This window comes from Pagrus major, chromosome 23 (assembly GCF_040436345.1).
Source record: "Pagrus major chromosome 23, Pma_NU_1.0".
NCBI classification, from domain to species: domain Eukaryota; kingdom Metazoa; phylum Chordata; class Actinopteri; order Spariformes; family Sparidae; genus Pagrus; species Pagrus major.
In genome coordinates this window covers 3,148,460-3,162,846 of record NC_133237.1, presented here as the reverse complement: position 1 = coordinate 3,162,846, position 14,387 = coordinate 3,148,460, and the positions used below count along the sequence as shown (strand labels likewise).

The window sequence follows — 14,387 nt, the reverse complement described above, 5'->3', positions numbered from 1 at the left end:
CCCGCGTGCAGGATTGATTTACGCTCCATTGACGCTTTATCAGGCTGGAAGAAACAGTCCGGCCAATCATTTTGCGCCTCGCGCACAGACCCGACAAACCCCCGCGCACAGTGCGAGGCAGTAGGCTGTAGCACTTTGTTTTGCTATAGTGAGCAAGTTGTTTGAAAGGAAGGGGGCTAGTGGAGAGAGAGAGAGAGAGAGAGATACAGAGAGAGAGAGGAAGGGAGGGGGCGAGCGAGCAAAGGGCAGAAGAGAAAAAGAGAAAGAGAGAGAGGGAAAGAGAAAAATCTCGTAATGTCTCTCTTCTTGTTCTGCATTTAGTGAACTCGCGGCGTTTCGCAGATAATGTCCGAGAATGTCCATTTCTGGGACTTTGAGCAACTATTACGTGGACTCCATCATAAGTCACGACAGCGATGAACTCCCAACCCCGGCTCGCTTTCCCAGCGTTCAGTATTCTGGCTCGAGCTCCGCTGCGGCCGCGGGGGGAAGGCAACCAGGCGGCGCGGTGCACGCGGAGCATCCCCATCCCGAGTCGTACCCATCCTGCAGCTTCCAGCCGAAGCCTCCGGTCTTCTCGTCGTCCTGGAGCCCCTTCAGCCCGCACCACGGTGCCAGCGGTCTCCCTACCGTGTACCACCCTTACATTCCTGCCCAGCACGTGCCCGCCGCGGACACAAGGTACCTACGCTCATGGCTCGACTGCGCGCCGCGCGGCTCCGAGTCTGTCCCGGGGCAGGGCCAGACGGGGCAGGTCAAGCTGGAGCCGCAGCTCGGCCATCTCGGCGGGGAGATCCCACCTAAAATCGGCGGACAGCACCAGCACGAGACCACCACGTACATCTTGGAGTCGACTTCCACGGCGGCGCGCGAGCTAAACCACCATCCGGCGGCCATCCCGGGAGCAGGGTTCGAGGAAAATAAGGACATTTGTGAAGGGAGCGAGGACAAAGACGGCCTGGATCAAAGTAAGTTATTAAAGCAGGAAATAGCGCGCGGGCGAGGGAGAGAGAGAGAGTGGAGTGAGAGAGATTGTAAACGCGTTTAATGCCGCCATAAAACAAGAACAAAGAGCCTCAGAGCCAAAGTGCCCCCACCTTCTGCTCTCTAAGTTTACTGTGATATTTATCCCGTGGCAGAGCTCCTCCACGCTAACAGATTACAGAGACAGCCTTTACGCACATTTAAAAAATCACTGTTGTCTGTGACGTTACCGTAAAATGACAACTGTGCTGCCCCGTGGTTTTCTAATGTGACACATAGTCTGCTTCTAATAGCCAGCAAGTGTGGACAAAATAACACAACAATCTGTGATATAATTGAAGCTAGTCCAATATCAAGAACCAGGCTGAATATGAACACAGTGATTAACACCAACAGTCTTGAGAGAAACTGAAATTTGAATCTCACATTTCTTCATATTTGTTTGTATATAATAATATTTAGGCTGCATTTCTTTGTATAAAGGTGATGTTGTTATTGTATCCATATTACAGTTTGAATATGACAGAAAGTACTCAGAATGGTTAGCTTAGATCACCTTACAAAATCCCAATTCAACACATAAACTAGTAGTCAATGAACTCTGTAAACTCTGTGATTTTAGTTCTGTCCACGCAACATCTACATGTGCGTCCGTCCAGAGAGAGGGATCCCTCCTCTGTGGTTCTTCCTGAGGTTTCTTTTATTCCCTGTTAAAAGGCTTTTTTTTTTAATATGGCAAGTTTCTCCTCACTCTAATGGAGGGTCTAAGGACAGGGGGTGGTGTTCACTGTACATATTGTAAAGCCCACTGAGGCAATGTGAGTGTGTGCTATATACATTTAACTACAAGTGATTCAATAGAAGTTCGAGTAGACCTAGAATAGGTTACTGGATTGATTTAAAAGATGATATTTTTTATAACAGATGCCTGTGTGACAGAGGAGAATATTTTGATTTGGGAGAGCTCTTAAATTAAAGCAGATTAAAGCAGAGATGATTAATCCAATCATCTGATAACCAAAAATTAAAAGATAAGAAAAAACTCAGAAAGCCTCATAGTCACATCATCTGCTGCTTTTCCTCCTCAAATTCACCAGCCTGATATTTGGGTTCAGGGTCTCGACTGCTTTCCTGTCAGACAGCCAGGGCATGCGCACTTCTGCCCTGTTGGAAAAGGACCAAGTGGTTGGTGCTTCAGATCCGTCTTTTTTACTGCAGGTAGACTGTTCGCCTCTCTTCGTCTTTCTGTCTTTTTCTTTTCCCCCGCAAGGCCACGCGCACACGTGCTCGTGTCTGCGCTCCACTGCGTTTTTAAAGCTCCTCATATCTGTCAGTCTGTAACAAGCCCGCTTTACCAGCCGGTCCAAACTGTGAAAACTCATCCGGAGCGAACTGCTACAACTTGTAATCTAAACCTGTCGGCCTCGTGCTCACTGTGCAGAGCTTTAATGCTGTACCAGTTGAAAACATGAGCTCCAGGGCTTCGGTCGGACTGGAGGAATACTGCACAGGCCGGATTATCTTTCACAGATTAAGGCAACCAGTCCTGGAATCAAGTGACGCTCTATTTCCAATCGGTCATGTTTGACATAAGGGGAGCTTTGTTAGACCTGTATCATCATATTTCTGTCAGGATATCCCTTTGTAACGTCAGTGTTGTAAGAGCTTCGAGTTGTAAACACAATAACAAAACATCTGTCCGTCCATCAGCTAAAATATTACATGTGTGTCAGGCGTATACACGGCCTGTCTTCTTCTAAAAATCATAAAAATCAGAGGAGTCGCGTCGTCCATCATTGACCCGGCGGCTCGGAGCTGCAGAGCAGGCAAGATTAGTTCTCAATAGAGCAGAGGCCTCATAACTCAGCCTGCAGTATAGACTAACTCTGCCGGTCGGGACTCAGCCCCGCTCACACGTGAGGGGGGACAGTCAGGACGAGGTCTCTGGACTCTTAAAGCGCGTATAAATCCACAGCATCACGCAGATGTCACAGCAGTCTCTGATGGAAGACGAAAGAAATAAACTTTGTCTTTTCTTCATATTTTTTGCCAAGACACACACGAACCTCTTCAACTATATTCTCCCGTGAGTCTGTATCCCAAAAATGTGACGAATGTTCTGCGTGATCTTCTTTTTTGTATTGTTATTGTAACACCCAACCCTCGACGTTCAGACAGAGATCATTTATTTAAGCCACCTCAAAGATGATTGAAACTATAAAATACTTCAATGTTATTATAGGCTGTCGTCTGCCGGCCAAACAGTCGCATGTGAGTTGTTTCATTCATCTGCTCACTCTGCAATATGAATAATATTTTACCAGTCAGGAAATCGCAATCGTGTTGATATAAAGCCGCCGAGGTTTGGCCCGCTACAGCCCGGGTTTGTTCTGATTCTCTATCATCACTCGCACTAACAACAACATTTAATCCATCATGTGCCGGCGGGGTTGGCCCAGTTTGAAGCTCCTTTCCAAAGCTTTTTGACTTATTTTGGGTGGGACAGAAAAACCCTCCCTGGAAAGACATGCATTATTATTTTTATTTTTTATTTTTTTTTATTTGATGTGATATATATATATTTTTAACCGCGAGGCTGGATGTGAACGGGCTCTGTTCCCCCTCTGATCCCGCCGGATAAATCTAATTCCTGTCAGAGGAGACTGAGCCGTCCGTCTGAGCTCGTGGCCGTGTGATATGTGCACGTGCATTGCGTGTGCGTCGCCTCCTTATTGGCATTTACAGGGGAACAAATACAAATTGCAAATATTACACACTTTATTACTACACTGGCAGGACACACACACACACACACACACACACACACACACACACACACACACAGTTATATTTCCCTCTCTCTCTCTCTCTCTCTCTCTCTCTCTCTCTCTCTCTGTCTCTCTCACAGACACACACACACTGACTTACGCACACGCACACTCAGCAACCTTATTACAGCTTCTGAGCATGCTATCCATCAGAGCAGTGAGCTGGTTAAGGGCTGGATGGAGCCCAGCAGCCTCCAGTTTGAATTATTAGACTTTCCACCAGTAACGCTGTGTGTCCCAGTCTGGCTTGTGGTGGTAAAAGTTCGCCTGTGACGGTGTTCAAACGGTACAAAACTGAAAGTCTAATCAATTAAAAAACAGAGTTTTCTCTCTGAGCTGTTTCAGAGCATCAGCACTTCTCCTCGCGGTTTGTTTTCGGATGTGTCTGTACTGCAGTGGGTCAGTGTGGCAGGCAGTGGGAGCTGCACCAGGCAGCAGAAGGCAGTGGAGACTGTTTCTATTGTTCACATGGCAGCCATTTTGAACACCATGGGTGCAAAAATCTACATATTTCACCATTCAAGCCAAACTCAATTATCCTTTCTTTCCCACCACTTAGGAGTTGTACAATCGAACACATGGCTATTGTCATATTACAAGTGATACATTTGTTATTTTCCATAACACATTTAGAAATATGTAACAACTGTCTGCTTGGAAAAGTGCCTTCACAGCTCTCTGGTTAATTCTTGTGGCTGTCTTTTTCTGAATTTAAGAAATAGTTCAATGTATTGTAAAATATCCTCTCTAAGTTGTTTTTCAAGATTTAAGTAGAGAAGATTGGTCCCACTTATGAGCAAACAGCAGGCAGTTAGTTAGCTTAGCATAAAGACTGGAAATATGGAAACAGCTAGTATGACTATCCGACAGTCACAAAACCTGCTCATGTTAACATTTTATATGTTGTTTGTTTAATCTGGACAAAAACAATAAATAGGTGTTAAAATGACATGAAGGTATTTCTAACTCAGATGGCCCTCAGTAGAGCACATACCTCCACCAAGGCACAACAGTCCTCTTTAATTCAATCAAACCTAATCCAGTATCAAAACACATTTAAATCTGCTACATCTTTTATTTGGATCCACATCAGATTTACCCACTCATACATACAGCCACCTAATTGAGCCTGGTTTTCTTCATCAAGATCCATGCATTAATTTTGCATATGCGTATATTTTTCTCTGAGAAATTTACAGAAATGTCAAAAATGTTAGTCAGAAGAAATTCCTTGACCCTTTATCTTTGACTCTTTACCAGGATCCACACCAAAAGTTACTGGGGTCTATTCTGGGCCAAGGCCGGTCCTCCATCTGAACTTCATAGAAATCAGTTTTTGTGTAATCCCATTGACAAAGCAATTAACAAATGAACATATAACCTCCTTGGGCCGAGGAAAAAAATTCTTGTTCATTGAGGCTTTGGTCTTGGTTTTGCTCAATCATGATCAGAGAAAACGTCCTGTGTTTACATCTGAGTTTTCACACATAACTACAGAGCGACTCATATCTGTGCATGTATTACATGACAATCTAAATACAGATTAAGGAGAAAAATAAAGACTCACAATAGTTATTGTTGTAGGATAGCAAACAAAAACTTTTGGTGTACCGAACATTGAGCTGTATCATTGATGACACACTGGGTTTTATGTTGTCTCAAAGTCCTATTTTGTACTCTGTGTTCGCTAAGTGGCTTGACAATGCAGTATTCAGCAGTGGCCAAATTCCTCTGAGAGCTTGGACTTTATGAGCTGTTTGCAGGCTAAATGTTACAGCATGGCAGAATTCTTGGAAGTCCTCACCATTATTGATAATAAGAAGGAATTTTGGACAGATATTTTAGGAGTTCCAGGGGCAAATATGTTCATACATCTTATGTTCTGCCAAAAAGGAAAACAAAATACAGTTTTTACACACGAAAAATGTGTAATGCCTCCCACTTCCAAGTATGTAAAAGTAATGGACACTGTGAAGGGTGTGGACCCAATATATGGAAGTTGTAGACCTGCACTCTTTGAGTTTCTGATGCACTTTCCAATGGAGAATCTGAGAAATGGTTGATGTCTGCATCTTGGCATGTAACATCAGGACAAATCAAGGCTGAGTTTTCCTCCCCAGGTATTCAAAATAGCTGCTGTGGAATCTTACCTTTCAAAACATCACATCCAGTCAAAGCCAGCATCCAGCTACAGATTCTCTTTGTGTTACTGGTGCTGGGCGGCCATCCAGAATAAACTACAAGATTACACTTCAGTCTTTGTGCCGCTGCTGCTGCTGCCGGGCAGAGCGAGAAAGTTATTACCCCTGAAGTTTATTAAGTTATAACGCCGGGTGAACAACCCCATTAATTGGCGCGTTGCTGTTGGTGGCTGGGTGAGATAGGGTGTAAGGGTTGGGTTGGGTGGGGGCATTGGGGAGGGACATAAAATACGACTTCGGGAAATGTAATAACGTGCCTTTGGGATATATGAGAGGTCAATTTCTGGAACTATTAGGGTGAAATTGCAAAGGGAGGGAGAAATGGAAGGGATGTGGTGTTAGTCTTGTAGGGTTTTGGTCACTGTTTCCATGCAAGCAGCATTCATCTTAGTGAACACATGCAGGCAAAGAGACACATTGGCCTGCAATTGAACACATCATGCTGCAGGGGCTAAAGCTTTACGGGGATATCAATCCTTTCCTCCATGTATCTGTCAATGTGACATCCAAGCCACACATTGCCTCTGCAGATACATGGATGTAGCCTGAAGAGAAAACTTCAAGTCAGGATCATACAAGCTGTACACCCATAACCCCACACCCATATTGTTTCTTTCTATCCGTCATCATCCTTACTGTCGTCCCACCCCTATACCATCCATACCGTCCACTATCACCACGAGCACCCCAACTCACCACCCTCCTCCACCGCTCCCCACCCCTCGACCGGTCCGTCATCCTGGGTGACAGCCACGGTCGCGGCACAGCTCCGAGGGTAATGGATGGTCCTAGAAGTGATTATACACCCGGGGAATGCAAAGCACCCACTTTACTGTGTGACAAAAGCACCCCACACACCCACCCCACCCTCCAGCCTCTCTTCACCTCTTTACCAGGCATTATTTTGCTCTGAAATGAAATCGATCCTCTACATGCTGGCCATGTTGGAGAAAATTGATTCCAGAGGGTATTAAGGACGTATTTACTGATGATGGCCACTAACCAACTTGGCTGGTGGGAATAATTGGGGAAGGCTATATCCTATCAGATCCACACAGGGACAGAGGCTGGGTGATGGACTATACATCACTTGCAGCCATCGTGGCTTTGCAATCTGGTTCCAAAACCAAAGTCTCTGCGTCTAAGATGTTGACACATTACACAAAGCAAACAGACGCGTCCAGAAGCATACCAGCAGACTTGTTCAGCATAGTCTAATGTCCACACATCCTGCAAAGTCCCTACGGCACTGTTAATGCATTAGTGCAAATTTGTAGTGTTGGCTAACGAGAAAAAAATGTGAGCTACATGTTTGAAGTTGTACTTCTTTAAGTGGGTGTGTTTTTTATCACGGGTTTGTTCACTTTTATGAAGAACAACATCATGATTGACTCCAGAGTCTGTTTTAATCATTTTTAAACAACAAAGTTAGAACCTTTTGAAGTTGAAATGGATTTATGTCCTTATTTATGTAATGTAATCAAATAGAACTTTCTGCCCAAATGAATGCAAGCAAATGTCTGGTAATGACTTTATGTGGAATTTTTATTTTATTTATTCATTTATTTTTTCCTGAATTGAGATTTAGGAGACTTTTATGTTTATGATCAGCTGATTATATTATGGTCATGTATTAGATCTTCAATTCCCACTATCAGAAAGCTTCCTCTGCAGCGACCATCAGGTTCACATGCTGGGTGCATTCAGGTGCTTGTTTTTAACCTGGAGGACAGATGATACACTGACATGACTGATTAAGGAAGCTAATACTTTGATGAAGAATTGGTCAGGTGTTATGTGTGGTACCAGTTTCCCTACACCTATGATTGATCCTTCAAAATTAAAAATGTACAACATAAATTAAATAAAAAGCTAGGAATGACAAAAGAAAAATACTCAAACCAAGTCAAAATTGTAATAAAGAAGTCACAGTTATGGTAGTATGTCACATTTCTGAATTACTCAGTCAAATCTCAACAAAATACATTTAAAGTTAAAATGATTAGAGTGACTTTGACTTTAGCATCTAATACTTTACACTTTCTATCTCAACATCTGGACTCACTTTCTCCCTCTTTAGAATTTAAATGTCAAAATTCGACCTTTAAGTGATTCAGTATTCTATCATTTTAACAACTTACCTATATGTTTTCATTAATAACTTTCCACACCTTTTTTTCTGGGGGAAATTTCCTTCCATTTACAGAAGCTTAATTTGAATAGCACTTTACACACAACTCACTTTATCCAAAGTGTTTTACAGCACACAGAGGAAAACAAAAGGAGAAAAACATGAGAGAGGAAAAGGAAATAAGAGTGATGGCAAATTAATAATCAGAAGCTGCCCATTGGAATGTAAACCATATAGATGACATAAGGCTAACGCTGCTGATGGTGCAACACAAAACTGTTCTTTGTTCACAACTAGAAGAGAAAAATCATTGTCCTGAATGTCACATGCAGTCGTGTGAACTGCCTTGGCATTATAACAAGTATCATTGTCACGGTAGTAAAATATTACCAGTGAAATTGAAGCCAGACGAGGCCTCCACCCAAAGTCAGTTAGGAAAAAGCCTGGCTCCTCAGGGAGGGACACACACATTCTAATTCTCTCTGCTTGGCGTCAAAAGGCACTGAAGCTTGGGCTTTCCCTTTGACTTGTGAGTGATAAGATCATCCCTTCTGCCAATTTGAGCCGGAGGACTGAGGCTGCTTTTTACATAGGAGCAGAAAATCTCTTTTATAACCTTATTGCCCCGCAGATGTGATGTGCTCCTGGTTTCAAGGATAAATCTCATTTTTTTGCTTTTTAACAGCAACAATGAGAAGCTTTTTGGCCCTGACGCTGCCCAAACTGATTTAGATGGAGCTTATATTGCCAAATTCAGCCTGATGGTTGAGCTGCATGTGCACTGTGTTTCATTCAGTCTGACTTACACCACCTCACCATGGCTTTATTAAAACAAAAACAGCCAGTGACTCTACATCAACCTTTTTTAAACCAGTAAATCAAGAGTGGAGTCCCCTTTCACAACCCTTATCACATTCAGGTTGTGCACCAGACTTGGATTTAGACTGCTGACTGAGATGGTGTCACTGACTGAATGCAATGAAGAAACAGCAGCTTCGAAGGACACCGTTCCAGTGTGTTCTTGCTGTCTGCTTTGCGCACTGCTCAGAGATGCTCTCAAATGTTTTGTTTGACATTGTATTTGACTTGGCTGTTCAGACTACATTTTGGAAATAGCCACACCCAATAAGAAGGCTAGAATTTCAAGCTGTATCTGTTTACATTGAATTTCTTTTCAGTCTGAGAAACTTTAGTAAGTGGAGGACTGTTTGTCGGCCCTGACTGAGCTGTGACTGACTGGAGGACGATCCTTGCCTAACCGCAGGGAATAATTGCTCTTGGTTAAAGGTTTTATTTAGAAGATGCTAAAGCTGAAGTGAACCAGAACCAGCATAGTGTTCCTGAATGTCTTTTTTTTTTCTTTTGATGGAAACGTTTATTTTCTGAAACTGCATGGCTAAACTGATTTAACAATTATAATATTCGGAGATAAGGCATTAGGTGCTAAGGGGATGGAAAAGCTCGAAATGAGAAAATGGCTTCCTTTTTTCATGTCGCCGTTGTTCCTTATAGCGCCTCGGTGCCGTGAGAGTCCCAGCAAGCGGCCTCATAGTTGAGATGCCTCGGTGCTTTGCAGAGGGGAAGAGCAGATAGCTTTCAGCCCTAAACCAGACCCATGCGTCCCAAACAAGAGGTCTCTGCTAATTACATCGGTCTGAAAGCTATAAAGAGGGGTGGGGTGGTGGTGGAGCGGGGTGGGGTGGGGTGGAGGAGTCAGGGTGGCCTGGCAAACAAGACACATGGAATAAAGAAAGAAAGAAGACTGGAAAAAAAAAAATCAAGACAATAATTCATAATTTTCTCGCCGCTTAAAAAGGAAGAACATCCAATTTAGGACGCTCTATTTTTACGCATTACAACGTTGTTATTTACTATTTCAAACACAAGTTTCCACAATGAGAGACGAGGTTTCTATTCTTTTTGTTGTTTTTTTCTAAAGGAGCTCGTCGCAGTTCTGATGTGGCAACAATGGAGCTGAATGTCTTTACAAACCTTCTATATGATCACCTTTAACTTCAGTAAGGGTGACCGCACGATGCTGTGGACTGCAGTCATTATATGAAGATAATCGGGTTCAACACAATTTATTGTGAATGTGTAAAGAAAAATCATATGGTATCTACATAAAATGAATTAAAGGCGAAGAGAGAACACAAGACATATTTTCCTCACATCGCAGAAGGGCCATAAATTTCCCTCCGCTTATTAATTTAGGAGTATTCAGAAGTGAAGCAGTGACAGCGATGTGAAAATCATTATCACGCAAAAAAAGTATATGAATTTTTTTTTTTTAAATATTAGCACTGTGTAAAACATCCCTGATGTGTCTTTGTGTGTTCGTTGTCATCACGCGGGGGAAATGTCGGCTTCTGTTTTCAGTCAGGAAACGTGAACAGTAACTTGGATTGTTGCCTTGTTTTCATTTCTGTTATTAATAATCCATCACCGGAAAATACGTGTCTGTGATTAGAGCATCTGAAATCTGGGCGCTGAAGGTCACCTTCAACCAGGAGCCTTCAGAGACAGTCACATAGCTCTGTACATCGAGACATGTGATTAACTGCAACCTTATCACTATGAAAACACACTGGCTATTTACAATTAATTGTTGCTTTTTTATGCTTGTGCCTAAATTGTGAATTACATTTTTTTGAAAGGCGTGAACCCGTTCTAGAAACTGGTTCCATACATCAGGAAGCTCAGGCTGCGTTTTGCCAATTTTGCCCATGTTAATTTTTTTTCCCCACTTTCATAATTTGAATGTATGATATAATATTGAAGCTTTGTCTTCTTCCTTCTCGTTTATGGAAGCTGCAGGAGGGAGCAGGCCGTCTGTCTTCCACGTGGTGTCAAATAAAACAGCCATGGATCTACGTGTGTCAAATTTGCGCCCCATGTTGACACCATAAACCTGGTTTACGCACCAAAGTGCCAATTGAATAGTTAGTTGTTTCCGAGCAAAGCTTTTACGCTCAAGGTTTTCCAACTTTTACGCACGGAGACATGTTCTTTTGACCATTCGAGGAGTTTGGTCGGGTTTCTTATTTTCTCAAAATTGTACTAAATGCACTGAGAGAGCCAGAAAAAGTGTGCGTGCATTTATTTTTATCTTGTTTAATCAATCTCCCTCCTCTCCTTCTCTTCTCTTCCTCCAGCTGACCCCTCGGCCAACTGGCTGCACGCACGCTCCTCCAGGAAGAAGCGGTGCCCGTACACAAAATACCAGACGCTCGAGCTGGAGAAGGAGTTCCTCTTCAACATGTACCTCACGCGGGACCGGCGGCATGAGGTGGCGCGCGCGCTCAACCTGACGGAGCGGCAGGTGAAGATCTGGTTCCAGAACCGGAGGATGAAAATGAAGAAACAGAGCAAGGACCAACCCAAGGACTAACGGGACTCTCACTCGCGCGCGCGCACTTACACATTCAGACACGCACACGCACGCACGCTCACACCTTGTATCCAACATAAATAAACTCCCCTCTTTCTTATATCTGGAACACAAAATGGCCTTCCCAAAAACTGCAACACACACACACACACACACACACACACACACACACACACACACACACACACACACACACACACACACACACACACGCACACACACACACACACACACACACACTCCTGCTGTTTGCATTTTTTAACCTTTAGGCGCTACCACGTGAGCTTCAGTCCAATCTCACCAATCTATACAACTGATCAATGGCTGTATTGATCGCTAACAGACGCTCAGGACGCCTCCACGTTAACACTGAAGTCTTAAGAAGGTCGGAGGAGCTCCGCCTGACGCTAGAAGACTTTGGGATCGTTTGAGTTTGCGGTCGTGGGCAGAACCTCACAGACCAACAACAACTCCTCCCGGACCTGCTCTCCTTTAAATGGGTCGGACTCTATAAAACTGCAGATTGGACTGTTTGTTTGATGAACTGATGGCTTGTATTCTTCCTCCGTCTTTGTTGTTTTACATGCCGCTGTTATTTAGGCGATGATATTAGGCTACAGGAAAGAGGAAAACGGCAGCAAACCGCCATTGATGCTAGAAAGACTAGTGGGTGGGGGTGCAGACAGAGAGAAAGAGAGAGAGAGGTTTTTTTTTCTTTTCTCTCAAGCACTACTCTTCCTTTTATTAGTTATTTATTGCTCAGACGCTGACAACGGAGGCGCGCGGAGGTGCTGAAACCGGGGTTTCACATGGCCATTAATAAGCACGAGGAGCAGAGGGGGATGCACACACACACACACACACACACACACACACACACACACACACACACACACACACACACACACACACACACACATGTTTATTCTCCCTTTTTCGTGTTTCTCTCATTGCCGGCAGAATTTGATTAGAAAGCGACCGATGGTCGGCGTTGATACAAGCAGCAAGCCGCCGTTTGTTTCCCGGTTGTCGGCCTAAGTAATGAGCAGATACCGGAGGGGGTGGAGGAGGGTGGAAAGTGATGGGGTGGCGGAGGTGTTAACCCGACTCAGCAACCGGGGATCCGATTAGGATGCTGTCGATATCGTGAATCCTCCGCCCTTCAGCTACCTCTCCGGATGCTTTATGCGCTGCGGCGGCGGCAGCAGCGGCTCATCTGCGGCCTTTATCGGCTCGATAGTCATCCCCTCCGCGTCACATCAGCCTGGAGTTAGCAGGGTTTATGTGAGAGGAGACACAGCACAAACACCAGATTCAAATACAAAACAAAACAGATATAGGCTTCAGGCGAGACTCGGTCTTATCCGGGCGATCACCTGGCTTTACTTCAGCCGATAAATACTCCAGTTAGCTTCCGCTGCTTCCTCTCAAACTGTGACCCCACCAGCCTTCGCATCACACTCGAGCAACATTAAAGAACAGGTGACACAAACGCTTATTTAGACCGGTCCATGTCTGCTTATTCATTTAGGTAACCCTTTATTTGCAGTGCGCACAAAGCCCGTGTGTGCATGCAGCGCTGCTGTGCGCCATGCACCCAAACACCTCTGTCCTCACCGCCCTCCAGTCTTTATTTAACGTGGTTCTTGCCTTGCGTTTAAAGAAAGAATCATCTCTATTTTTATACATACAGTATGTTGTTTATCTGCTATGCAAGGCGGGTTTCTCTCTCGTTTCAGGACAAACAGCCTATGGAAAATGTGTGCGCAACGGCGGTTTCTGAACGCAGGCTGGGGGTGAAGAAAGATCGGAACACCCCCGACATGTTTACTGACAATTTGTACATTTGTTTTCAGGTTTTGATTTTTCCTGGAAAATGTCATTCCTAGAGGTTCTATAACGCGTTTATATCAATAACAAAACACTTTCGATTTATTCCCGCGCGAAATGCTTTAGCAATAGTGTCTACGTTTACTAGCTCGGAGTGTTAGAGTTATGCAGAATTTTATTGATCTGAGTGTTAAAATATGAAGAGGCCATGTTGGAAGGCAGGCCTGCTACTATGGCGTTATTTGAAGTGTGGGGTAGTTAGATGGCGCCCGATGGCAGTTTTATGGACGCATCATAAACAACGCGTAGGCTTTACAACGTTTACAACATCGTGTTTGTGTGTGTGTGTGTGTGTGTGTGTGTGTGTGTGTGTGTGTGTGTGTGTGTGTGTGTGTGTGTGTGTGTGTGTGTGTGTGTGTGTGTTGGATGTTGCAGCTCGCAGGCCACAAAGGCTGCTTGTAAAAATTAGACACATACACAGTATATATAGTTTACGCACGCTTGCGTGGAGGTTGCCTCCGGTTTAGTTGGTGTCATTGTCAGTTCTAACGTACACGCAGAAATAAACTGAACGGGTCTACAAACCAGCCTTTCTTTTGCGACGTCTTAACCAGAGAGGTTCTCGATAAGCAGCATCCAATCCTCTATTAACGAGTAAAAATGTTTACATGGTTTGCGCATGCCTCGAGTCACTAGTCATTTTGAAGACGTTCCGTCGTCGTTTAGCTCTTTGTGTGTTCGATCTGTCAGAGGGGAATGCTTACTGAAGAATTAAAACAGACTAAATAGAAGTTTCTCGATAGGAAATATTTCTAATTTATTGTATATAAGTGAGTAACCTCGTCTTTTCTTATTGGAATGAGTTCAATATGCTGAATATTGTTTTGTCTTATTGGAATATGGCATCTTACTGTAACGTAGATGATTTCTCTTTCTGTCTGTCATGTTCTTTAGCTTCTGTTTTCCATGTTGTTGTGCCGACTGTCTCAATGATCTGTTCTGATGTCAGTCCGATGTCTATG

At 43.9% G+C, this 14,387-nt stretch overlaps 1 protein-coding gene across 1 annotated transcript; it reads left to right on the top strand.

Moving 5' to 3' along the window:
• The first annotated feature begins 355 nt into the window (after positions 1–355).
• Positions 356–11,535, top strand: hoxb9a (homeobox B9a). Its single transcript, XM_073494880.1, has 2 exons — positions 356–968; positions 11,300–11,535. The coding sequence occupies exons 1-2, from the start codon at positions 356–358 to the stop codon at positions 11,533–11,535; spliced, it is 849 nt and encodes a 282-aa protein (XP_073350981.1).
• Positions 11,536–14,387: the final 2,852 nt, after the last annotated feature.

Excerpts from the sequence above, each read along its gene's own strand:
- hoxb9a (XM_073494880.1), top strand. The coding sequence starts at position 356 with ATGTCCATTTCTGGGACTTTGAGCAACTATTACGTGGACTCCATCATA. Across the intron at positions 969-11,299 it reads CAAAGACGGCCTGGATCAAA|CTGACCCCTCGGCCAACTGG; the intron begins GTAAGTTATTAA and ends CTCTTCCTCCAG.